Source organism: Conger conger, chromosome 12, assembly GCF_963514075.1.
Source record: "Conger conger chromosome 12, fConCon1.1, whole genome shotgun sequence".
Taxonomy (NCBI): domain Eukaryota; kingdom Metazoa; phylum Chordata; class Actinopteri; order Anguilliformes; family Congridae; genus Conger; species Conger conger.
The window spans coordinates 38,102,628-38,130,221 of record NC_083771.1 but is presented as its reverse complement, the minus strand read 5'-3'; the positions used below and the strand labels follow the sequence as shown (position 1 = coordinate 38,130,221).

The 27,594-nt window shown below is 39.0% G+C and overlaps 1 protein-coding gene across 3 annotated transcripts; it reads right to left on the bottom strand.

Moving 5' to 3' along the window:
* Positions 1–13,427: 13,427 nt before the first annotated feature.
* LOC133142246 (atrial natriuretic peptide receptor 3-like) lies at positions 13,428–26,869 on the bottom strand. 3 transcript variants are annotated; one of them, XM_061263346.1, is made up of 8 exons: positions 25,902–26,869; positions 24,083–24,205; positions 23,493–23,665; positions 19,843–19,978; positions 18,158–18,252; positions 17,100–17,220; positions 16,622–16,706; positions 13,428–15,639 (listed from the first exon to the last, which is right to left on the bottom strand). In XM_061263346.1, the coding sequence occupies exons 1-8, from the start codon at positions 26,566–26,568 to the stop codon at positions 15,537–15,539; spliced, it is 1,503 nt and encodes a 500-aa protein (XP_061119330.1). In that variant the 5' UTR covers positions 26,569–26,869; the 3' UTR covers positions 13,428–15,536. The 3 variants fall into 3 exon arrangements, 2 of the variants coding, with proteins under 2 accessions (XP_061119330.1, XP_061119331.1); XM_061263347.1 differs by having other exon boundaries at positions 26,196–26,869; XR_009710165.1 differs by lacking the exon at positions 13,428–15,639 and having other exon boundaries at positions 16,624–16,706; positions 17,100–17,188.
* Between the last annotated feature and the right edge of the window lie 725 nt (positions 26,870–27,594).

The window sequence follows — 27,594 nt, the reverse complement described above, 5'->3', positions numbered from 1 at the left end:
TTCATGTACAGTATTTCTTTTGCGATATCTCATGCTTTTTCCAGTTTCTTTGAATACTCGGTTGTATTTTTCAATGGCATGCATCGCTGCAACCTCCCGGAGAAAGGAGATGAGCATGTGCTATCTCTAAAAGGATGTGATGCCAATCCCACAAGCTAGGTTTGTACAGACAGCAGTCACAGGAAAACACTGCATGCATGCATTCCCTTGACCAGCTGTGTTACCAGTGCTCAAGTAGATGCTGTCATCCTGGCCATCTGAATAACTCTGCCTGCAATCTGAAATATAGGTAATTGCCTATATTTTTAAGAGCACTGTCTTTGACCGCTTTAAACTACATCTGTGTCTCAAATTTCATATGGCTTTGAAGTTTGACTTGTATTGTGCAGTCCTGGACATTTGTTTTTACCAACTTCAACAGAGGCAATTACTTATAACACCTTGGCGGTGGACTCGGTGCCCTGTGCCATCCTGACACTGTAAATGGTCCAAAATAATGATGTCTGCCTGGTCTTCAACCTGTTAAACATGTCATGGCCTTGCACTGGCTTCTACTGGCTGTCACGAAACGCATATATCTGTTCCATTTGAACTCAATGGTTCTGTTAAAACCTAACCCTTTTATTTCACAAGCAAGCACCCTGATGGTGGGGGGGCACTTATGATCCTAACTGTCCCTATGCCTAGTTCTCGTGGCGTTTGCTTTGTGTTTACCATTTGAAATGCATTTCTGTAAGCCACTTAAAGCCTCTGCTAAACTGAGTGCTATGTGACAAGTGTTCCCATGCTGTGCTTGGAGCGGCTGCAGTCATGGCTATGGGCCTCAGACGGCTGCAGGTTCATGTGTTTATACTGTAGAGAAGCATCTTTTCAAGGATAAGCCAGTTACTGGAATCTGTCTTGAAGTAAATGACTTATTCTGCTAAATATAGACGTGGATATAAGGTGTCTGATCTTGTTTCTCAGAGAATTCTCGCTTGAACTCTATGATCACTACTGCCTGTTGAGATGCAGGCTCGATGCTGCCATGGCAACCACATTTTCCCCCACTACACGATCAAAATAGACGACTTAACAGTTGAATGTTTCCATTTCTGCTCAGGTCTTTCCAATTGTGTTTATATAAGGAAGTGTTTATTGAGTAGTCTTCAACTGGTTTTAGACTACATAATGGGTATTTTTGGATAGAAGAAAGAATGGATATATTTAATTACCCTGGCATGAAAGGGAATCAGAGCAGCAATGTTTTAGGTTATTAATTTTTTTTTTTTTAATCAAAGGACATGGTGATTTGATGCATAATGGGAAAAATAAATACGTTTTGAACTTTGACTCTACACTCAAATAAAATGTGAGTGTTTTGTAATGTGGAACTAACAACTGTAAACGGCATGTTCCATTTGTTTGACTTGAACACAAATAGTAACTACAAACTACAAACAACCCCATAATTTGAATTGGGCTGAGGGATGGGGGGGGGGTAATGTCAACATTTCTGGCATTCTCACTGTGAAAATGATAATGCCGGAGTATATTTTGTCATGCTTAGCTGTATTGTAGTTTTCCAATTGACTCAATGCCTCACATTTACCTGGCTCGGGGGAAAATACTTATAACCAATAATAATACATCTGCTTGAACAAACAAAAGATTGAGATATGGTCCACTTGCAGATATGAGTCGGGGAACATTCCACCAGAGGGAGCCAGCCCCGCTGTGTGCCCTTGTTCGTTCCTCTTCCTTTAATAGTGTTGGTTTGTAGGCTGTTGTGGAGGAGGACATTGCGTGGAGCAGAATTCAGCAAAAATGGGCTGTGATCTGTGATCAGACATCCCACAACCTTCTCGATTTTGCCTTCTTATCAAGCCTTTCTGCTGGTTTGATGTGATGAATTTTGAATGTATTACTATATCAAGCTTATTGTTGCATCCTCTGTCAAATGGATGGCATTTACTGTATATAGCACCTTTATCCAAAGCGCTGTATAATTGATGCTTCTCATTCACCCATTCATACATACACTCACGCCCCAATGGCAATTGGCTGCTATGCCAGGCACCAACTAGCACGTGGGGGTTAGGTGTCTTGCTCAGGGACACTTTGACACACCCAGGGTGGGACTGAACCGGCAGCCCTCGGACTGCCAGACAACTGCTCTTACCGCCAGAGCCAATGTCGCCTGTCAGTTGAGGACGGTGGAAACAACACTCTCCTCCAAATCACATCATGTCACTTGCTGCTTATTTTCAGTCCACTGCTTACAGATTAGGGTCACACAGACATTGAATTGGCGGAAGATACATCATCCAACTCACAGCTTGTTGGCAAGTTTGTAATTGGCTGCTAACAGAAAGGAAACCACAAAACCCAGAGGCACTGCAGTCCTCCAGGACTGGAGTTTGATGAGCTGCTTGTCCAGTCAGATTGCTGCCACCTTATTTATAAGAAGGGGTTGCTGATACACAGTGTGCTGCAAATTAAGTAGACTGAAATTCCACCCCTCCTTTTGACTCATCCTGACATGGTTTGGATTTGATATCAGACTGCTGGGCCCATTCGCTCGCTCAAACAGAGGCATAACAGTGAGTGAAGTTGCCCACTAATGAGCATTGAAAATGGATTAATTTGTACATTTTTGCTGCCTATAGAATTTATCAAACAATACAGCTGTTGAAAGCTTTAACATCAGTAATTGAAAAAAAGGGAAACATGCTATTCAAATATTTTAAGCGTTACATTTGATAATACACAGACCATTCTAAGGCACTGAGAATATTTATTGCACAAAAATGACTGCAACTGAAAAACTATGAAATTGGTCAAGTTTCATCTTGTCGCAGGTATAATGGTAGAAGGAGAGGTCAGTGGCGAGTATTTGGTTTGGAGGTTGTAATGTATCTCCACGATGTCAGTGTAAACCTGGGAAAACTGGAGGGATTTTGAAATAGCAAAACACAAAACAGGGTCAGTGATTCTATTACAGGCTAATGTTAATTAGTTTCAAGGAAGAGAGTGGTGTCACCATTCTTTGTGTACCAGAACATTTTTAGACATTTTTATGCGTACTCTGAGCTGTAAAACTGTACTGTGGTGCCCTAGCAACAAGCAAGAATTTGACAATGATATGGCCTGCCAGCCCAGTGGAAGGTTTATTGGAGAAGGTATAATTCTGTGAAGGTCATATGTGAAGGAATATTCATTTTCATTTAATTCATTTTATGACTGATAGAACAGTGTGGAAGGTGAGATTAAATCCTGTTGGAGACCTGTGAACCACAAACACTTCTCACCTACACATATGAGTGATCCAAAACAAGCCTGCATTGTAATATTGTGTATTTACTCACAAATGTGCACTCTCAACTGATAAACGACAGATTTTGGTTAGTATTTAGGCTTGTGGACATTAGAAAGTATGTGATGCTAGTGGGAAGCAAGGGGCAATTGATATAATGCTAGTATTAAAATAAAATTTCAACAAAGATTCATTTTCAGTTCCTCATAGGATTGAGCTGTGATCTAATGAGATGTCCTGTGAACTTATTATTGCATGATGGCTTGATGAATTAGAACACAGAATCAAGCCATAATTCCATTTCATTTGAAACTGCAAGCGATAAAACAAAAAACACATCAAATGTAGGTTCCTTTACACAAATGCTCTGAAACCGTTGCGTGACAGCACTGCCAAATCACCAACCTTTTACTCACTTTGTGTTCTCCAATTATGTAACTGCCCATAAGTACCTCTATAATGTAACATGCTTTGTGGCAGGGCTTGACAGAGATCTGGGGCAGTGGCTCTGTGGGCTGTAGTGTGGGGGTTATAGACACAGCAGTTCAAAGGCATGCTGCTGATGGAGCCCCCCATGCCTGCAGCTGTTTGGATTGACTGGGTATCTGTGAGTAACTCAGGTGTGACACCCCTGGGCCCCTGTATACCCAGGTGCAGTGTTACTTTGTCTGTCCACAGCAATATCTGGCTGAACACGTTCCCTGGGGTCATCCAGGTATGGCCCTTATCTCCTGTTACCCATATTCCTCTGACTACAAAACAATAACATTAACAAAGGGACACAGACCTTTTACATTGATTACACATGGTATTAGTCAAGTCTTTCAGTATGAAATTATATATTGTGCCTCCATATTAGAATGAGAGTTCCTAACCCTGAGAATGTATTTAACACAATATCATAATGTATTTATAAAGTGAAATCTCCTGTCTCTTCCTCAGATAGGGGGAAAATCTCTATTATAAGAAAACCACCCCATCGAAATACACACCCTTTCTAAGGAAAACATACAGGGATTAATGAAAATTAAAAGCTGGCTCGACTCCAGTATGAGGAAGTGTGGGCGATTGTATGAGCATTACTTACCAGCTCGGAAAGATAGCTGTCATATCAGATTAAATTATTTATGAAAGGATAACACTTGTCACATGCTTCAAATAATTTTAATCACCTTAGAACAAGAGAATGATTATTTAACTGGCTTGTTTCTGTTCCTTTCCTTGTTTATATGACATTCAAAACAATATATGACAATGTATTCAAAATAAAGTGGGCAAAGATAGCTGAACATTCAGATGGATAAATACATTTAGCTAGTGTGGTGAGTGTGTCCAAAGAGAGACCAGGAGCATCCTGAAGCATCCGCTTCTCATTGGCCTCCACTGGCTTCCTATTGCCGCACGCATCCATTTCGAGGCCCTAGTGTTGGCATTTCAGGCTGCTAAGGGGACTGCCCCACCTTACATACAATCCTTGATCACTCCCTACTCCCCAGCTAGACCACTCCGGTCTGCCAGCTCTGGTCGCCTTATGGTTCCCTCTCTACATGCACCTGGCAGTCGAGCTGCACGTTCATGCCTGTTTTCCGTTCTGGTTCCTCAGTGGTGGAATGACTTGCCTACCACTGTCAGAACAGCAGAATCCCTCCCCCTATTTCGACGCAGACTCAAAACCCACCTTTTCAAACTCTACCTTAGTCCTCCCTCCTGATTTCCCCTGCCCCTCCTTTCTGATATCCCTATCCTTGTCTAACCCCCCCCCCCCCCCCCCCCCCCAAAAAAAAACAATAATAATAATTATTTGCACTTATGATGACGACTACGTTTAGAACAGCATTTCATGTGTATTTTGCTAGTTCTGGATGTGATGCTTTGACTTATGGTAGAACCTATGCACTTGTAAGTCACTTTGGATTAAAAGCGTCTGCCAAATGACAAAAATGTAAAATGTAAAATACTCGTGCTTTATTCGAAGGTAGTGTCCTTCACATGCCAGAGAAAAGACAAACTAAGAGCCAGGACTGAGGACCACGTGAGGACAACATCTCCCACAGTGAAGCTTAAAAACCCTCTGACAGAAAGGGGAGGGGACAACAGCATTTGGCAGCATTTTTGAAAATGAGATGGTGGGGGGAGTTTGATGACATCATGAGCCCGCACAGTCTCTACTGTACCCTGGTTGCTTGGACTCTGAACTGCCTTTTTTTGCCCCATTTGCCATGCATTGACCTTCATATGTGAAACTCTGAATAACGTCGGTTGTTTATCACATCTCTGTGTCTGTGAGTGCTTCTGATCGGTTCTTGTGACAATGTTTACATTCCCAAATAAAACAGTTTGGGTTGCTCCCTCTAATTTCCTAAAGTCTGCCAACTCAGAAAATGAATCCTTAATTCTGTCAAAGGATAGTGTTATATAGACCATTCACATAATAATGATCAGACAGCTGAAGGAACTAATACTGCATGCTACAATATAGTAATGGAATGCATCAATCTTACCAATGACAGTAACGCTACAGTATGCTAGCACTCTGTCTTAGCCAAAATATTGAATTTCCTTTGAATTTCATAAACATATGTGGCAAGCGAAAATTAGTCGGGAACACTACTGCACCATGGTAAGTCTATTCTTCACTCATAATGCTTTGTTCATTGTGTATTAAGTCATGTCAACATCTCAAGCAGCTGTTGTTACACCGTGACATGCATTTTCATGCACTTGTTGGCTCTTTTTAGTCATGTTAGTTGTAACACTATATTTCCCCTCGGTCTTTACTCATCTTTCCGTTATTGATATGTATTATGTTTAATGATTGATGGCAAAACATCTGTGTTCTGTGCTTTTGGTGCATCAGCAGTATGAGCAGCAAAGTATGACATAAAACTTTTAAAAGGGATGTGACTGATTAATAACAACAGTTATTTTGTGTTAGGAAAACTGTGGAAAATGCTTGATGATTGTCCTTTGTTATATTTCAATAGATATTATCAAGCATGATATAAGATGACTTGAATTACATGCACTATTACACTGCTTCATTGTCATTGGTGCGTTTTTGTTACCTTTTATCATGAACAGTATTCATGTAACAGCTGGTGGTGGCTGCATTGTTTTATTTTTACACGGAACAATGATTATGAGATACAACGCCTCTTAGATTTGGAACATGTGTGAATAAAACATGATAATTTTACTAGATAATTAGCTTTGAGAGTCAAAAACATGCTGTTAATGATCTCCTTCTGAAAACCTGGAGTTGCTTGGAGATCAGAGACATTCATTATATAAAACATGAACATCAGGGTCCACAATCAATTCTTTCAAAATTCTCAGGCACAGCTGAAAACCCAATACATTAAATGTTCAGTATGTCATTTTATTACCATGGAATTTTATACATCCTCAAAACAGAAATGCTTTTGATGCACCAAGAGGAAAAGACAATTTGCAATACTAAATATTTTATGTTAATTTAGGCTGAATGCATACATCAAAGAAGACAATTAGTTTTCATTAAAGTTAAGGTAGCAGAATAAATGGTTTCTTTAGCTTGTTAGTATTCCTTCCAGAGAAGTGTTGATTCAGGTAATACCAAGAGTTATGTGAAATATAAACTGTGTGTGTGTGTGTGTGTGTGTGTGTGCTTGTAGGTATGTATGCCAAGATAGATACATTTGAATTGTTGCACAAAATAAGATTAAGATTCAGATTGTTCAGTAATGTTTGTTCTTGCGATAGAAAAGCATCAGAAAGATTCTAGGTACTCAAAGGGCATGGTACTTCCTCCCCAGGCATAAAAAAACAAACTTTCAGAAGTCAGTAAACTGATAGAGGAAATATGGCTAATGGACAGAAATGAAATCTGTTATCTCAGCTTCTAGCTCTTTAGTCACAGTGGAATACCTGTATCCCCTATGCTGTTGGGTGGAGACATGTTGAGTGATGGGTACCGCCATCTTACCACAGGGAGAGCAAATTCTTTCACCTGCTGTGTCTGGCATGAGAGATTTTGTTTCTTCAAAAGGATAATAATAATCTGTCAGTCATGTTTCAGCAATAACAGGAGGTGAAGTGATGAAATATCATTAATTTGAAAGCCTTGCAGTTACTAAGAAAATAAACATTAAATCTTGGACTGTCCTGGACCAATCAGCATTCAGGAGAGGAGCTACCCATTTTATAATGAATTCAAAGATAAAAAGTTTCCTCCAAGTTTCTTTTATTTCATCATTATTTATAATTATGTCCTAATTATATTAGATAATGTTATCATTATAATCATTCTTCCTAAAAAAAACTGTGACCCATAATATTCAGCAAACCACAAGGGTCTTCAGAGTTCAACTTTTCACTCCCTGATTTATGTACTGCATCGTACATAGACTTTTATATTTTATTGTGCAATTAAAATTTTAATTAATACTTGACTTGCCTCAGTGGTTATAGTGATTACACTAAAAGGGTTTTCATTAAAAACTATCGCTAGCATGTCTAAGGAGTACTCATTCAAGCAATATAAAGGGGAAATAAATTATGTTTATGAAGCCAGCTGCTTTGGAATAACAGCTAAGGAATGTGAAGACCCTGGCTGCTGGACAGTTTGAAACTTCCACATATCAACAGAATAATTAAGAGGGGAAAAGATTACGAGAGAGGGCTGTTGATCTGCTACAGTTCATCACGTTAATGTTTTAACTACTGCACCTCATCACCTTTCGCTTGTGGAAAATGGTGTTCACAGCCTTCACGTTCTAGACACACAAAATATTTTGTAGCAAGTCTCTATGTCAGGATCCATGAGAATAGAATTATCTTTTGACACCAGGGCAAGTCAAAATGAAGATGGAGGAATGTTGACATTATTGTTACATTTTCCCCACAAAGTGAAGGAATAAAAGTGCAAACATGGAGGTTACAGTGCTGACTGGCCCTTTTAAAGTTGTTTATTTCCCTTCTGTGTTGATCTATCCCACTCCCATACCCTCACCAGATGCTTGACACACGTGAGAGCAGTTCTACACCTGCATTTGGGCTTGATCTCATTCTAATAATACCATAAAATTACAAACACCATGAAATCCAACGATAATGCTTCCAAGGAATGCATGTACCTGCATGTCTGCCTTCAATGTTTGAATCAATTACTTGTGAGGTATCAGAGACACCATCTGTTATTTGCTGTTATTGCATTTCTTCTGCTAAAGTCTTTGTAACTGTGACTATTACCCATATTGTCCTATAATTCAACCATCGGGGCTAGCGTGTGTCATTAGCATAAGTTGTGTTCCGAGCTCTGCGAAGGGATTGTGAAATCCTATCTGCTTGATGAACAGCGGGCATGAGGGATAGAATGGACTAGTGCTATTCTGAGTTTAGCATCTGTAATTACTTGACTTCTACTGTCCACAGGTAACCCAGTATTTGAACACAGTTATGCCTCCACCTCTCCTTCACGTGACAGCCTGATAATTTATCTATGAAACATGCACGTAGGTCACTCATTTCTGGGTGACTCTTGAAGATGTTTAAAATTAAATTGAAGCAACTGAAGGCTGAACAATCTGGGCTTGACCCAGCAAATTAAGTAAAATAAGGCAGAGTTAGGGCCAATATCCATACTCTGCAAATATTACCGATAATTCTTTGGGAATAACGTTTTATTCCCCATTATTGTAATTTCTTTTGTCACTGCAGTATCCGCCACAAACCAGAGGTATCACACTACGCTCAGCTTGATAACCTGTTCCTGAAGGGGTGCAGGAATGATATGTGCTATTTCCCCACTGAAACGCTGTGCAACAGCTGCAGTACTTACTTAACTGTGAGGAATGAGGTGAAGATACCCTGCAAATGAATGCCTTTCTCCGGAGGCTGCCATGGCCAGGGATTTTTGTCCACAGCTGGCAGTCGCAATTGTACTAACCACTTTGACCCACTGGGCACTTTGCAAAGTTAAGAACAATGTAAGTAGAGCACTGGGGAAATGGTTTAAACATGCAAAACTGAGAGTGACAATATGCTATAGGAGCAAAGCCTTGATTCTTTTTTATCAGACCTAAATGCAGATAAAGACTGACTGATGGACAGATAAGTCAAACACATGAAGGAATACCTTCTTTATTATTCTGCTTCATACTTGGTTTAAAAGATGCAACCGACTGAACCGAGCAAACACGGGCAACATAAATTAAACGGACAGCTAGCCTGTCAGTGTTCAGCCTCATTTAAAATGAATACGTTAAAAGGCAGCATGTTTACATTCCCACTGCGAACTATCTTGTTGTAGCATACTCGTCATTTCTGAGGTGCCAGTCATTCAGCCATGAGCAAGGTTGTTTAATATTGCTTGGAATTAACTATTAGTCCACCAAAAAAGCTTCTCTCTGTCAGAATTTAAATGTCACACCTTGGCACAGCTAATTAAAACTGAAATAAAAGGCTTGGCTTGATTTAAAACAGTCACTTATCACCTCATATAATATATTTCTCGATTACAGTTACTGGCACTGGACTGACTGAGGAAATCTCATCCTCAGTCTTAAAGCCTTGCTTGGTTCCCCCTGTCAGGACTCACATTAATCATCGGTATTGTCACCTGAGTAACTTGGCTGCATGCTGCTAAGTATCATATTATCGGGAAAGACAGGCTAGTCTGAAGCATTAATCCACATGTCATGGGACCGGCAATCAAAACCAAGCACAGACTCAGAGATAGCAGAGGTATTCTAGCACTATTCACCTTCCAAAAACGTGACAAAGCAAGTGATCACAAATATCAAGAACAGTGATCAAGAACAGCAGGGGCCAATACACAAACTATGCATGGACACATGTTTTATTTTTTTATTGAACTTGTGCACTCTGGAACCTGTGTGATTACTAATAATTTTGTTCTTTCATGATTTCAGCAGGCGGCACGGATGGTGCAGTGGGTAGCACTGCCGCCTCACAGCAAGGAGGTCCTGGGTTCGAATCCCCGTCGGCCGGGGCCTCTCTGTGCGGAATTTGCATGTTCTCCCCGTGTCTGCGTGGGTTTCCTCCGGGTACTCCGGTTTCCTCCCACAGTCCAAAGACATGCATGTTAGGCTGATTGGAGAGACTAAATTGCCCGTAGGTATGAGTGTGTGAGTGTGTGAGTGAATGGTGTGTGTGCCCTGCGATGGACTGGCGACCTGTCCAGGGTGTATTCCTGCCTTTCGCCCAATGTATGCTGGGATAGGCTCCAGCCCCCCTGCGACCCTGTTCAGGATAAGCGGGTTCAGATAATGGATGGATGGATGATTTCAGCATTCACAAACCTACTATTCTTAATGAGAGGCACTAAGCACTAGCTTAGCACTAAGCTGGAAAACATGATAGGCTTTATGGACAATATTAATACTGAAAATGCTTAAAAGACGATAATAAAATTGCATTCAGCCTTATCATGCAATAGATCAGTGATCATAGAGCAAGTTCTGCTTTCACTTCAGCTGAGGCCAGCTAAGGGTCTTAATAGTCCTTAGGATTTTGGCATGATTCATTGTGCAATGCTGTAATTAACAGGCTAAAATATCTACCTCCTTGAACTGTGTAATGTGTAATATTGCGGTCAGGGTGGCCTGCTCCTGCATTGTGACTGAATAATGTCTGAACTCCCTAAGAGGGTGCAGGCAGAAGTGTGAAGAGCCACTGAGGTATTGCAGTTGCTATGGCGACCTCAGCTGCGTGGGAGGAAAAGTTCATTCTATGTTGGAATCATTTTGGATCTATGGACTAGCTGCTGTTTCTGATTAAGCATACGTACCTGATAACCCAACATGCAGGTGTTCTTGACAGATAAATGTTCACCATTGGGGGGATTGAGTAATTAAAGTAACATTTTAAAAAATATATATATTTTGTGGGTAGTCAAATTAATGTTAATACTGTGGCGGAACATAAATGCTTTAACTGAATGAACGATGCAATCGCATCCTTAATAATTGTGAAACTACACTCACCGAGCACTTTATTAGGTATTTATTAGACATTTTTTTTACTTCTACTGCTGTAGCCTATCCACTTATCCGTTAATGTTGCATTACATTAATGGCATTTGGCAGTTATGATGTGTGTGTGTTCAGAGAGCTCTTCTGCAAAACACTGTTGTAGTGTGTGGTCATTTGTGTTACTGTCACCTTCCTGTCTGCTTTGACCAGTCTGGCCATTCTTCTTTTTTGTTTTTTTTGCATCATTCCTTGAGAACTCTAGAGACTAGTGTAAGGAGACAGTGTGCAAATAGCATGCCATTATTGTTTCATCACCAGGTCAGGGCTGAGTTACAATTGAATTTGTTTTGCACATGCCACATCTCTGGCAAAAAACAACTCTGGCCAGAGGTGCAGAATAAGAACATTGAACAAAGAAAACAAAGGAGCTACTTGTCTTCAAATTGCAGTCCTTCTGAAAATGAAAAAGTTGTCTGTCGTAAATAAGGAGAAAGGGCAGCCACAGGCAGGAGGCTATAACATTTGCCGGTAAAATCAATTCCAGCTGTCAGTTCTGTTCTCATGTGTTATTCTTTTCAGCCATGACTGTAGAAAACAGGACCCATGCACCAAATAAACTGATTGGAAACCACATCCATCAAAAGTGTGCCTTGTGTTCTTTCACTTTTACCTTTTTACCATAAACATTATATGGTTACCTCCTTTCTACAGTCCAAATCTCAGTTTTTTTTAACACCATATAAACTGTTCATCCTTGGGATTAAAAATGACAATTTAATATATTGAGGTGAACAGTATTCCAACACTTTAGAAAGAGGTGTTAATTAATGGCAATGTTGAAATCCTTTCTGCTAAAAAATTCCGACAGTGAACCAAATACAAATGACTAAGCTAAATGTTATCTGCTGTAACTATTTGCATGGAAATAAGTAATAAATAAAGGTTATTTGTATACTGTGTGATAACCAGACATTTGTTTAACAGAAATAATGTATTTCCTGCACGTCTGTCTGTGAACCCAAGTAGATGCCATTTTTGAGAGGACAGTAATGAATATTTTAGTGACATTTTAGTAACATATTCTGTTTAAATTCATTCCACAAACTGGAACCACATGAATTATCTGAGAGCCACATGGGTGGGAAGTATACAGGTTTGAGAAGACCAAGGGAAAATATTTAATAATTTAGAACAAATTGTTATGTTATACTGATTTGTTTATTTGTTTGTTCATTTTTTAAGGGGTTATTTCTGTCTGAATAGTTACTGTACTGAAACACATTACATGCAACAAAATGAATCATTAGTAGTGATTGCGATGACACATGGAATAACCGAATGTTTGGGTAAGATTTGACCCAGCAATATTACTTATTTTCAATCAATGCATGGGTAAAATGATCAACCCAACAGTTAAAAAGGTTTAACCCAGTTGCTGGGTTAAATAAACCCAGTATGCCTTATGTCCCATATTTACCCAGCAGTCTGTTAAAAAAGTACGTAATTTGGGTAATTTTCAACCCAGTCAATTTTTAGAGTGTAGCTAACGTTCACTAGCTCAAAATGTCAGACAGGAAAATATCTGATAGTCACATTCGCTTTCCAGTGTGTAACCCTATCAACTTTGCCCCCTTGTGGTTGAGTCATTGGCATCTCAAATTATTGCTATGTTCATGTTTATATAACACAAGAAACTTTCACATAATAAAACTGCAAAACAGCATTTTACTTACCAGTCTCTTATTTGCAAAGCAGGGCAATAAAACTCCAACCTCCCCCTCGCCAAGCTCACGGTTTACAACCCTCACCTCGCCACAGACAGAATCTTAGTAGCGCTTAATCTCTGCTACTCCAAACCACTGAAGTACACATTCAAGACCTCCCAGAAGCTTCTCTGAGAGCTGGATGTCAGCAAGGTTTCACCCAAAATGCAGTCTCTTAGGAACAAACATGCTTAGGCTTCATAAGTTGTAAGATGCTTTGATAGATGCTGTTCCTCTGATTTCCTACCTACAATTTTTCTGATCACTGATTTGTTCCTCAGTACAGTTTTTGACAACTGTACTGGGGGGCACATGCCTTGAGTATTGTGGACAGGGTTTATTCTTCAAAGAATATTGTTTGAATATACAAAGAATGCAAAACAATAATGTGTCAAACTGGTTACTTAATTATTTATGGAGCAAACAAAAGCTCCAGGGTGTTTGTAACAAATAAACAATACTTAAACAAAACAACAAAACACTGAAGTTCATGCCAGTGGCATAGTATTATTGACTTTGTATATACTTAATACAATCACACAAAGAAGGTACAACAAAGCATGATTTAATGGACACACTTAGCCATGAAACTACACTCAGTGAACACTTTTTTAGGTATCTATTAGACTTATTTTTTAGACTTAATGGTCTTTTGCTACTGTAACCTATCTACTTAGAGGTTTGATGCATTGTGTTCAGAAATGCACTTCTGCATACCACTGTTGTAATGTGTGGTTATTTGCGTTACTGTCACCTTCCTGTCAGCTTTGACCAATCTGACCCTTCTCCTCTGACCTGTCTCGTTAGCAATGTGTTTTTGCCCACAGAACTGATGCCTACTGGATTTTTTTTCATTTTTCGCACCATTCTCAGCAAACTCTAGAGAAACTCACATTTTCCCCCCATTCTGACACTTGTCTGCAAACCAGCTTATTGACCATTTAGTTGATGGCACATGATTGGCTGATTAAATATTTGCATGAACAAGCTGGTGCGCAGGTCTACCTAATAAAGCGATCATTGTGTATAAATTCATGGCTATGTATAAAATAGGCTTTTGGCTCAGCTCAAAGGTTTTCAAGTAAAAGAGTTATGATTAATTCAACTCCACTGAAACTCCTTGAAAATATCTATCAATTCACGTTTTTACAAATTCATAAGCAAAATGGTATTAACATTTTAACTACACCTAAAACACTGAAAGTCTGATAAAATTACCATAATATTTCTATTGCATTTTTGCCTCATAAAATGCTGTTTAAGGGCCAATTATTACCCAATTATAGACGTACAGGCCTCCACATTATGTGAAAACCAAAACTACAGAATTTAATCGATGCTTAAGAAAACTGAACAGCCTATCATCCCTTGAAAAAATTTAGGGACAATTTCAAGAAAGAAAACATACACAGTTCAAGCCAGTAATTAAGACTGCATGCTTGTAAAATGAAGCGGGTATATGCAAATAAATACTATTATACTATATACGCAAAATTATATTATAGATAAAGTATACATTTTCATTTCATGATCTGCCTCTGGACAGACACAATAGCTTCGAAAAATGTTCAAAAGTGAAGTAGTTTTAAACATAACAGTGTGTTGCCTTTATCAAAATGTATATTTAAACAGAAACCCGTCCGAGTGCATTCGGAAGCTGATGACTGTTCTTCTCCAAAGGTGATCACTGGGCAAAGCACCCGAAACATGCAGTGGAATAACACAGCTTCACAAGAAGTTTATTAAGTTTATATAAAAATGTATCATTAAATCAAACACGCTAATCAATGTAAGTGTTAAATGTCCTTATGTACAGTGTGAGATGGTATTGGTTTGCCCATCCTTTCAAGGGATTGCACAATTATTGGCGATTATCAATGCAAAGTAGCATGGGTACATCCTTTTGAAAATATTTGAACATGATTTCCTATATTTTCTTATCAAATAAAGCTGGGATCAGAAAATAAAATGAGAAGGATTTACACGTTTTTGGGATTTCCTTCCAGTCAGCAGCCAAATGAACCATCAGGAACAAGGTGAGTGGGCTCTTTAGCCAAGCAGTGACTTAATGAAGCATTTCAATCTTAAAATGCACCAAAAACCATCAGACACTGCAGCCATCCTGGATATGTTACTGTTCCGTATGTGCCAAGCAGCACCGTAACACAAATAACATAAGCTTTGTAGAATGGATGGACCTGGCATACCACCATCCCACAAATCTTAAGTACAGAGATCTTTAGCTGATGGCACATAACATACATCATGGAGGCCTCAAAGGTTCCCTCTCCCATCACTACAAATAAGGAAGCAGCCTCCATTCACGTGAAGGGGGGGAAATACCCTGCATTTTGCACGAGATTGATGACTTTCCTGAGTTTAAGAAAGGGGAAAAATATTTTCTGAATTACATTTAAAATGATTGGAATCAGTCAACATGCTTTGGTCACAAGCCCGTGACACATTTCCAAGGGAGCAGAAACACAGACGGCCATTTTATGCACACTATGCTGTGGAAAAGCTTGATTGGATGGAGTCCTCCCTCAGCTGTCGGTGCTTCCCAATGTCACGTGAAGTCCGTCTCTCAATCGTTATCCTGTAGTTCTTCCTGAAAAATAATATTGATGATTGAACCTTGGCCTCACCAAAAGTATCCAAACGTTGTGACAAATACCACTTCCCCATTCCAAGTTTTTTTTTCATAATTAGTAGAAAGCTCAAGCTTGCTCCATAGTAACCCAAGTGTGCAGCTCGTGATCTGAAGAAAGGCAGGTGCTTTCTGAAAACTTACTAGAAGTCATTTTTTACTCACTGGAGTAAGGAGAGAGGGTGTAGTAAAATATACAAAGCCCTCCAAAATTATTGTCACCCTTGATAAACATGAGCAAACATGATTGTACACCCATGATGAGACATGGAATATTTGATGGTTATGTGTAATTTATAGCATCCATTTGTCCTGCACCATACATTTGTCTTTTGACAACAAAGAATTTGAGGGACCTTTTATGATTCTGTATGGGGGAAAAAACCCTTCCCAATATATTCAGTAATTTGATTTTATCTTTGTAAAAAATAGAAACACTTGTTTTGGCATCAAACAAATATTGTTAGTGCAAATATTTAAGCAGCCAATCATGTGGCAGCAACTGCGATCAACTGTGAAATGTCTATGTGACTTTGACTGTGGAATGATTGTTTGTGCCAGACAGGGTAGTTTGAGTATCTCAGAAACTTCTGATCCCTGGGATTTTTGCGCATAACAGTCTCTAGAGTCTCAGAGAGAATGCTGTGAAAAAAACATCCAAAACACTTGGAGGAGAAGGGCCAGACTGGTCAAAGCTGACAGGAAGGTGACAGTAATGCAAATAACCACACATTACAACAGTGGTATGCAGAAGAGCATTTCTGACACACAAGTGGATAGGCTACACCAGCAGAAGTATATAATAATAACAATAAGTCTAAAATAAAAAATATATAAAAAAGTAATTAATACCTAATAAAGTGCTCACTGAGTATTTTCCCTGTTTTGTGAGTGTATTTTATTTGGAATTCTTACAATTTGTATTATTTTATGTAATACTAACCTGAAAAAATAGAATGCTATAAGTAATGCGGCCCCCAGGAGTGCTCCAAATATGATACCAGTGACAGCAGACACCCCTAGTCCACCTGCTTGGAAAAACAAGGAAAGTTGTTAGAAAGAAAGCTGTCAGCTCTGACTTACTGGACTGTTGATCACACAAACAGAGACAAGGCATTTTCTTAACAAAATAATGAAAATGATTAAAACAAGTAATGAGCATCTTATGAGCACTCAGAAAAGCTTGTAAATGTTATTAAAAAAATGTTTTTCAATTCCATAAATGTTGAATTATAATCTTCTTTTTGGACAGGGTCTCAGTGCAGATGCTCACACTCTTAAGCAAGCAACTGAACAAAATTAATGATGTATTTAATTTTGGGCTTGGATCAGGCAATGGACAGTCAGTGAGTCGGTTCTGTCTGTTAGCAGAGTGAACACGGACTCGACACAGACAGGGAATAAAACTGTTGGGACTTTACATGATTTGTTGGAGTAGTCTGGCATTGGGGTTAGGTGTCTCTCTCTCAAAGTGAACCGGTCATTGTTGAATCTTGGCAGCATCTGAAAACTTCCATTAATGCCGAAGTAGTTAATGACATCCTGAAAGGACAAGGATTCACACAATAGATACATTGTCATTTGCTAGCACCGGCATCTCAGTAAATGATTATCTAACACTTGTGTGCAGCACCCAGCATAGGCTTTAATTCACATGTAATGTAATATTCTTGTACAATGAAGCATTTCTCAGTAGCTAAGTTGTCGCCTGAAATAAGTTACTCAATGATAATGGAAAATGATATCCTTAAAGAAAATATTCATTTTGCTGAAGATCATATGATACACTTTCATAGACACAAGCAGGAACATGCCCGAGGACCTGAACAGTTGTGGAGAACTCCCTGTCCCTGTCATATCCCTTAATGGAGAGGCAGATTTCAATTGCTTGAGTGAAAATATATAAACATGGGAAATATTTTCCTGGGCAAATTGTAGCGCATCAATTTAGGCATGATTGCCCCACATACTATATTTAAGTGTGTGTTTCAGTGTTCTCCAGGCTATCTATGCAACTGCAGTCCTTAGGACCAGAAATCCTCAGCCTGTCCTGTCATCCGCATAGCAACCAGTCGACAGGACTGTTTTCTCTGACTAAATCTGCAAAGTTAATGGCTCTTTGTTTTATTGTGTCATTGGTATTTTTAAATATGCAAACATAGCAAATGTGTAACTTGGCAACAGGCAGTGCACAGCACCTGTTATTGCTACTAGCTTATCACAGGAACATGCATTACTTATGCCAGATGTAGCTAAGACCAGGTTTATTTTTGATTAGGGAAGGCACCATCTGACTCAATACTTCCAATGCTTTTAAGCCTGTCGCAACTGGTCCCAGGAGTCAATAAAATTGGCCTCTTCCCACCACTGTACACACATTGTATAGTCATTGTCCATACAGTTTTATGTACACTGTTATAAGATCACTACTTCATGTTTGTACTCTCCATTGCAGCAACATTGCAGAAAATGTATTTACCTCGTAGGTGCCTGCCTCATGGTCGACCATGGCCATGACAGAAAAATCCCCAAATCTATCACCATTGGCATCTATGGACACTGGGCCTGCAATGCCTGTGCAAAAGAATAAAGAATGAGAAAATCCATTAGCAACAAGACCTGCACATTGCAAAGAAAAGGAGAAGAAGAGTCAACACATTCCTAATGGCCAATACAACAGGAAATCACACCCATCTCCAGGCGTTTTTGTTGGCATTGCCTCCAGAAATTGCAATTTAATCCTTGCGTTGGTGTTACTAAATTCTTGACATTTTTTAAGTATTATTTCTTTTGACAAGAAAATGTGATCCTATTTTTGAAGACCTAGCTGAACATAGCAATGTTATTTCACACTGTGAGCTGGCAACAGAACCCTTCAGATAATCAGATATTCAGCCAGCAGTAAAAAAAGCCATTCTTCTTATCAGCAGCACTCAATGAGTGAGGCTGAAATGATGCTCACTCCCCCAACAGCAGTCAAAGAGCATAGCCTCCACATGACAACAATGAAGGAGTATGGGGATTGGAATTTCTAAAAAAATCACAGCCATTCATAGGCACTAAGGACATATGATAACAACACATACAGAGATAAATGACATTCTTTGGATGTCAATGGATTAGTCTAATTTCAGAAGAGAAAATATGGAATCCCAAGGCCATTTGATGGTGAGCCAGTGATGAGAATTTAGATTGCTGTGTCATTGTTAAGATGGCTCTATATTGAACAGGTAATTGAACAGTTCAGTTAATTGAACAAAATTCCCACAGATGCAGGACATGCAAAAACAAAGCAGAATGTGAATGTATTGTAGTGGGCTGTACTGTAGTTGTGTTTAGCTCATTTCACTAAATGCTTTTTCTCCACTGATACGGACTATATACACCTTGTCCTTTTCTGCTTTTTCTGATTTAATATTTTATTTTCTCTGCCATTGTCTGTCAAACTGCAGACTCAGACTCTTTTGTTAAAGGGTATTTTTATACATTTTGGTTTCACCATGTAGTATTACAGCACTTTTTGTAATATAGTTCCCCATTTCAATGTTTGAGACAAATTAACATAATGTCAAATAAAAGAGTCATATTTGGTTGTATATCCTTTACATGCCATGTCTTCCTGAAGTCTGTGACCCATCAACAACCAGAGTCTGGATATCTTATGTTCAGGTCCTACAAGTAATAATAAACTCTTTGCAATTGAATGGATCTCTATGGGAATTGAGGGGTGGGACTAAATTCAGCTGTAAATTATGCAGATGATGTTGATGGGTCACAGACATCAGATAGTCATGACATGCAAAGGACATACAACCAAATACAAAACAACAAAAACAAGTACAAAACATCTGACACACTCTTTTATTTGACATTATGTTAATTTGCCTCAAATATTGAAATGGGGGACTACATATAAAAATTGCTATAATTACTACATAGTGAAGCCAACATGTACAAAAATGCCATTTGATAAATGCTATGAGCCTGTGCTTTAAGGTATCCATGATAATAATTGTTTGATTATAAACAGAGAAAATAAAATATGAAATCAGAAAAAGCAGAAAAAGACAAGGTGACCCAAAATTTAGAATGGCACTGTACTGACACTGTTTCATTGTTGTGGGGTAAATTGTAAAAAAGATGTCAGATCGCTCCATATTTTACCTTCAAAAGTTCTGTTCCACATGCATTGTGTGATTTGTGCTCCATCAGTCTTGTTGGAGCCATTCTGCATGACTTCCACAATGGCCAGAGCATACAGGAGCAAAGCGTCATGGAACCCCTCTACAAAAATATTGACCTGAAAAAAAGCATAATAGCATGTTAGTGGGACTGAAGTTCTGTTTCTCTATATTATCATGCATAACAAGTTTCCTTTTTGCCTCTTTTTTTCAGAAGCCACCCAACATAACATCAAAAAGAACAATGCATGTATAGGGTGTACACTCTACGGTACATGATGAATCATCTACAGTGCATAGCATAGGGGTTAACTAGTAAAGCAACACTCACTCAATGGATCCTCTCCACCCACCAGCTCATGGCAGAACATGTTTGCAAAATGTCTGAAATTCAAATGAGCTGGAACTTGCTGTCTTAGCAAATGAGGAAATGATCAGCGACCAGTGTCTCCCTTTAATTGGATACACTAGGGTGGGCTCCCTTTTCATGCAGGATTCTTCACAACAATGAAAAGTCACAGTTGCAGTCAAAAAATAGATGAAAGTACACATTTGAGAATAAGTAGCAACCAGTAAGTCCAACAGACAGTGGTGGAATATAAGAAGCGGTTATTCAAATGCAATAGTGAAAAAATAATACATCCGTTGCCAGCCTGGGGTGTGAATATTTATTAATAATGCATCAGTAGAATTGGCATTTGAAAAGTGGAGTTGTGCATATTAAATGCATGTTGTGTTTACCTAAGAGCCACTGTCACGATCTGCAAAACCTGTGCAGATTTTTACATTCTGATCTGGATATTAAATATGTAATATAAGTAAAGACAATCAACAAACAAGATGTTCCATTTTAACAAAGATTGTATTTGTATTCTTCTGAATGCACTACATGAATAGTTGTGGTTGACATGGGGGAGGATGCTGTTACTTGGATACACGCTTTGCAGTGTGTGAAAGTGCACAAGCCTGCCCAGTGCAAATGGAGAGATCATCAAAACATGGTGTGGGCGGAGAGCAGAATCCATAGAAATTACAAATACGCAAACAGAAAAAAAAAAGAGTTTTATATTTAGAATTTACAGTGGAAGGAGAACCAATCATCCATGATTTGACAGTAACTTCAAGGCATCAATCAAGGTAAAGACCCATCCAAGCTAAATTTCTCCATATGACACAGCAGCATATTAACCAGAGAAATGAACCTGAAGTAAGTTCTTGAAGGACACAGTGGCAATGCCCCACTTTAGACTTGAATTTGCAACCTCAAGCTTCAAGCACAGTTCCTTAATAGATGCATACAATTGCTACATCTGCTGCTGCTGGTAAATCAGTAAACGATTTAATGAATGCATATTTCAGCCTTGGAACTCTAGTGGGAACCAATAATTATTACATTGGTCATGATTTTCAAACAGGCTGTGAGGAGAGGATTAACTCATATTTTATGCAAGGTCACAGTTGTTGAAGCATGTAACGATGGAATGTTTATTTAAAGTTACTAAGATACATCGTAATTTGCCCTGCAAAAAAATAATTTCATGAAGACTCAAAGCCATTTAAATGCTTTCAGGTACAATGCAGTATTCCACAATTAGTGGAATAACAAGACATGTTAATAACCCTGAGTGCTCCGGGCACTTACAGCAAGCTGTGACCTGAACTCCTGTAATGATGTCAGTCACAAGCAAGTAACAGTGCTGTACAGCAGATATATGGTTGTCGATTGCACAAAACCCAGCATTTCATTTCTAAATGTCAAGTAAATATGTAGGAAATATGCGCAGGTATAAACATGAGCTGTGAAAGAGAGACATATGGGTTTAACCTGATCAACAATAACCTTGTGGATCTTAAGCAGTAAGCCCATGCAGTATGTGGGGCATGCCTTAATAGTTTCCTTAAACAGAAAGCAGAAAACAAATAAGCCACATTGCTAGTCTCTTAACCAAACACAGAATTTTCTTCCACAAAGAGGTTTAGAAAAATTAGTGTTAATTCAACCTTGTTTTGTAAATATTTGAAGAACCCAGCACACTGACCTACCTTTCAATGCCACTTATATACTGCACAATACTCAATACTCTTACTGTATGTACATTTAAATTTCAATGTACAGTAAGAGTGCTATGTGTGAGTGACAGACTTTGAGTGAGGGCTTTGCCTGTATCTCCAACTTTCATTTTACCACCTTGAATAGGGATTTCAGTTATATTGGTATCCAAACAATAAGATCTTAGAAGTAAGTAAGGTTGCTTATTTTTAATCTGAAAATTAAATGGCTGTAATATCTTCACTGGTTCATTGTGTCTTAATGTAAACACAAAAATGTTTACATTAGGATGGGACACAAACCAGGAACACAGGAGCAGGTAAACAGGAACAGGTAAACCGGACACACGAACAGGGCATGAGAAACAGGCAAGCAGAACACAGGGGCAGGTAACAGGAGAAAACTGCTGGAGATTATGGCAAGCACAAAGTAGGGCACATAACAATGTAGCAAAGATTATATGGAAACAGACCGACTACACTCAGTGATAATTTTATTAGCTAGACCTGTACACCAGCTTGTTAATGCAAATATTTAATCAGCCAATTATGTGACAGCAACGCATAAAAGCATGCAGACATGGTCAAGACATTCAGCTAGTTTTCAGACCTAATGTCAGAAAGGGGAAGATGTGATCTAAGTGACTTTGACCCTGGAATGATTGTTGGAGGCAGACAGGGTGGTTTGAGTATCTCAGAAACTGCTGATATCCTAGGATTTCCATGCACAACAGTCTCAGGGAATGGTGAGAAAAACAAAAAACAGCAGTTCTGTTCACAGAAATGTGTTGTTCATGAGAGAGGTCAGTAGATAAGGGCCAGACTGGTCAAAGCTGAAAGAAGGTGACCGTTATGCAAATAACCATACATTACAACAGTGGTATGCAGAAGAGCATCTCTGAACACACACAACATGTCAAAACTCTTAAGTGGATAGACTACAGCAGCAGAAGACCAATATGTAAAGAAAGAAAAGAAAAGTCTAATACGTACATAATAAAGAGCTCAGTGAGGGTACATACACAGATAACGAGACACAATGGCATTCAGGTGAGTGTCAATGATCTGAGGGACAAGCAAGTGCCCCCCAGCAGTGGCAAGTAACATAAAACCGAGTTTGTATAATGACAATGGTATTCACCACAATATTCGCCGGTGATTCATTTTCAAAAGGTTTGTAAGTCATTTGGAGTATACTGCCTACTAATTGTGTGCCTGAAGAACCTGCAGGAACTGCGTGACACAATTGTCGCAAAATCCTTAAGGAATTTTTACATTCACTAGGAGGCAGTTGTATAACCAGCAACCCTCTTTCATGCTTTTATCAGTTTACACTAACATTCAAGCACCATCCTCCACTTCCCTTCTGGATCTCTTCCCTTCTGACACCCCCAACCAGGGCCGGCCCTAGCCTTTGTGCCACCCTAGGTGGGAACGCAGACCTGGGCAGGCACATAGGTAGCAGTATTCTGTGTATTGAGTGTGAGCCACTAACAGGGTAACTCAAAGTGATCCATAAACAAAGGACTGAATTACAATTACATTTAAAATAATTCAATTAATGTATTTTCGGAACTTACGTACATTGTCACTGTCACAGTGTTGGACTCCTGCTTTTTGGAGGGACTTCTTGACTTCCATTGAGAAGTTCTCAAACTCTGGCTTGACGGTCCTCATAAGTGTCATTGTGTTGAGTGTGGCATATGCCTGCTTGGCGTCCATGTCATATTTGTCTCCCCTCTTCCACGATCCGTTCCCTACATGCCAAAGACACAAGACCTCAGATGAAGTAAGTCCAGTAAACACTTCCTGTTTGAGTTGGGTTTTGGGTTATGTAGCCCACTTATACAACTCTCTTTAACCAATATAATTATTTTATTATTTACTTTACGTCAAGTCTTTTTGGTTTATTGCAATATTGATTAGTACTAACTGCATTTTGAGAAATTCATTTAAATTGAAATGATCCTGTGCAAAGTCTGATCAGCTGTGCAAAAATTTTTTTCTCTGCTCTTTACCCTTGATATTTGTTTGCAATAATTGCCTTGTGAGTTCCTTTATTATAACAAGTTATCTGTAACAGGTGCAATGTCATTACTGTGGTGGTGTATTGAAATTTTAATACAGTATGCTTGCACTGTTACCAGGGTAAAAATGCAGTGGAGCAGGTTTACCGTAGGATGAGGAGTTGAAGAGCTCGATGTTGAAGAAGATGTAGCTTCCATTGGTCAGTCTCCGGCGGTGAGCAGCCAGCATGATGTCACGGATGATGTCAGCCCCCGCACACATTATAATAACTGGCAAAAGAGAACAAACTCAATTACATACAGGACTGCTTGGAGTTCAGGTGCAAACCCGAGTCCTTATTCAAAAATGACATGAGTGCTGATCTGGGATCAGCTTCACCTTTAGCTCATAACATATATGGTTGGCCTCAGAACAGAGAAAACAGACCATCACCTACTGACCATCACTACATCAATGAATATGACTTCTGATTTTGTAATGCTTTGCACAGCTCTTAAAGGGGCCATGGCAGGTAAAAGCCAGGCCTCACAATACTGGCAGAGGTGAAAAATCTCTAGATTATATTCCAATTCTAAATTTGAAAACTGAGAGTACAACATACAGTGGCTACTACATCAGACACTGTCTGCCATGCTGTACCATTGTACCATGAAAACAATTTCAGCATTGTAACATGGCGGCAGAAAAAAGCCATTTCTATACACTTATGGAATAGTACGGGAGGATACTACATGTCTTCTTTTAAAAGTAAGACACTGAACTGTCTGTCCAATAATTGTATTTCCCCCAAAGGAAGGAGAACTGGTTTACATGTCTAAAAGGTTGTCATGGTGAAATGCAAACAAAATATACATGCCTTCAACACTTGCCCTCATTTGGAAATCACTGATTTGATATCTGATGCAGAAATGAAATTACCTTTTTTATCATACACCAATTGTACCCACTGATGGAACTATTAAAAGTAGACCAGGCTTAAGCATTTAAGGACACTCCCAAGAGCGTCTCCATTTATCTACCCTTAGGAATGCAAACAAATTTCCCATTTGACCTTTAGAGGGAATTAAACAAGACTGTAGTCTGCCCAAGGTGATAATACCAGTGCCCCTTAAAGGGGAAATTCCAGGAGGCCTCGGTTATGTGCAGGAACATCGGGTAACTCTTTGCAACTCGCGTCTCCATGGACTCTTTGTGCGGAGTAGACTTATGCACCACTACAGTACATGAAACGAGCGAATGTGCATTGTTAGGGTACTCATCGGTGTCATGCAGTAAATCATTGTTTACCATAGTGCTGGTTCGGTAGCTACCACACTTTCTACTGGTGCTGCCCGTTCTATGCGCAGAGCTTTCATTTTCCGGACCCTAATGTTTATTTTTTATAAAACGCAAGGCACCTGTTAACATTCTCATGCAACATAGTTTGTTCCTGGTTATTTTAAACTACTTGTTAGTTTTAGTTCCCAGAAAGTTACATTTGTAAGGCTTTCTGGGGCTTTTCTGAATGTTATTTTTTTGTGCAACTGGGGAACGTTCTGTGAGCAGCGTTCTAAAAATATCGTGATGCAAATCACGTTTCCCGAATGCTGCAGGAACTATATCTTGGGAACATTATGTGAACAACATTCTGAAGACATGATGAAGTAAAACATTCTTACATCACGATCTTCTAAATTGTAACGTTACAGTGGAACCTTCTTTGAAACTACAGCATAGGTTATTGAATGTTCCCTGTATCTGGGTATACCATGATATGATGTATAACATTATTATAACAGCCATAAACGATTGGCTGGATTACACACACATCATTCTGTCTAGGTAGCCTATTGAATTGTTCTTCAACGCACCAAATCACCAGCTTCCCACTTGAAAAACTTCTAACGTTCGTAAGACAAAACTGTCACGACCATTCTATTTAAATTTAAATTTACTTTAAACTAAATATTTAATGAAAGGTACTACCTTCACTTTCGTAGATAAGTTTGATGATTTCGTCGGAATCCACCCTGTTATCTTTAGAGTGAATATTTAAAGCATCTATGTGGACATTCACGGATTTGAGAATATTGTGAACTCCTTCGATTGTGAAGTAACAGTTCCGCTGATCCATGTCATCTTCATATATTAAAAACGCATTCTTCCAACTGAAGCGATGGAACATTGCGGAGAATGTCTCCGCCATTTTCAAGTAAGAAGGGGCAACTCTGGTCAAGTGCGAGTATTCCTTCTTATAACTGAAGCCGGACGCCAAAGCACCTGCCGAAATGACTGGGATGTTCCAGTGTGATGCGATCCTTGCAACAGGCGCAGCCGCGTACTCACAGACGGGTCCAAGAATCAAGTCTGGCTTCTTTTGACAAGACCTGTCCACTAGACGAAAGAGTGCTTCGTCGCCACAATTAGAGTTTTCATAATTGACATTGAAATTGAGTCCTGAATAGAGTCCTTTAACGGATTTCATCTTTTGCTTAGCATAATCTATGGCTGGCGCAACCATTGAAATGGAAAAATGGTAAGAGTTGTTTTTCGGCAAAATAACCAGCACGTTAATGTCTTCCGTCAACGCGCTTTCCTTTACAGGTAGCGCAATCAACCAAATGTATACCAAGCATGACAACACGTAAGTCATTTTGGTACTATAGAATGACCACCTTTTTATTAATAATGATCTTATAAAATGTATTATGCTTCGTTATCTGTTCCCTGTTAAGCAAACATTTCACCAGAAATGTTCAATTAAGAAATACTGAAGCGTCTACCAGTATTTAATTCAGCGAAGCTATTTTATTTACTTTTTTATTTTTTAATTTCTTGAGATTTCCAATGTATTAAGCTATAAATATTCTACGTCGCCCCCTCAAAACAGAACTTTATAAATCCAAAGTTTTCTCGTAAATCATCCTCTTTCGCGGTTAATTCCTCTATTGAACGCTTACTGCCCATCGAGCAACCACACGCGCTGGCTACGGGGAGGAATTTTGAAGCATCTTCCAGATAATTATTCCTCCGTCATCCATGTACCTTACACCTCCTTCTTAAAGTCGCAGTTGCATTTCAAATAATTACATACATTAAAACCTCAGGGCTGCAGGTAAAACTAAAAAAAGGGGTACCTAACATGCTTATTATCTTCAACACGAACACCGTGATCAGCAAACATCAAAGGCATATCGCAAGAAGAAAATTATCAGACTTTTCTACACTTTCCGCACCTGTAGTAGCGCTGAAACCCTTTTTAACGTTTTGTCCTGCATGTGCACTGAACCCAGTACTGAATGCAGTACAGATAACCTGATTATTTTTTTTGCAGTTTGGAGTTAATGCATCAGATGGAGTTAATGCATCAAATCCATACATTCTGTTTTTGTAATGAGTTTTGTAATACATAATTTTTTCAACTACAAATCCAGGTAGTGTGGGTTACCTTCAAAGGTCTGTCCATTTGATTGTTTTAACGAGAACATAATAACACATGTATCAATATGGACAGTTATAAAGGCAAAATTATATACATCAGTCCAATTTGACCTGTGAGTGAGACTGTAACAACTTCAGCAATTCCGAAGCAAAATCAATCGCCGTTGTATAGCACGGTCTGCTATACAACAGTGACGCCTAGTGGATAGTATTTAAAAATACTTACATGAAGGAAACA

Coding starts and splice junctions, on each gene's coding strand:
- LOC133142246 (XM_061263346.1), bottom strand. CDS start 26,568: ATGACTTACGTGTTGTCATGCTTGGTATACATTTGGTTGATTGCGCTA. Junction 18,253..19,842: donor GTGGAACAGAACTTTTGAAG/GTAAAATATGGA, acceptor TCTTTTGCACAG/GCATTGCAGGCCCAGTGTCC. Junction 16,707..17,099: donor AGACTACTCCAACAAATCAT/GTAAAGTCCCAA, acceptor TTTTCCAAGCAG/GTGGACTAGGGGTGTCTGCT.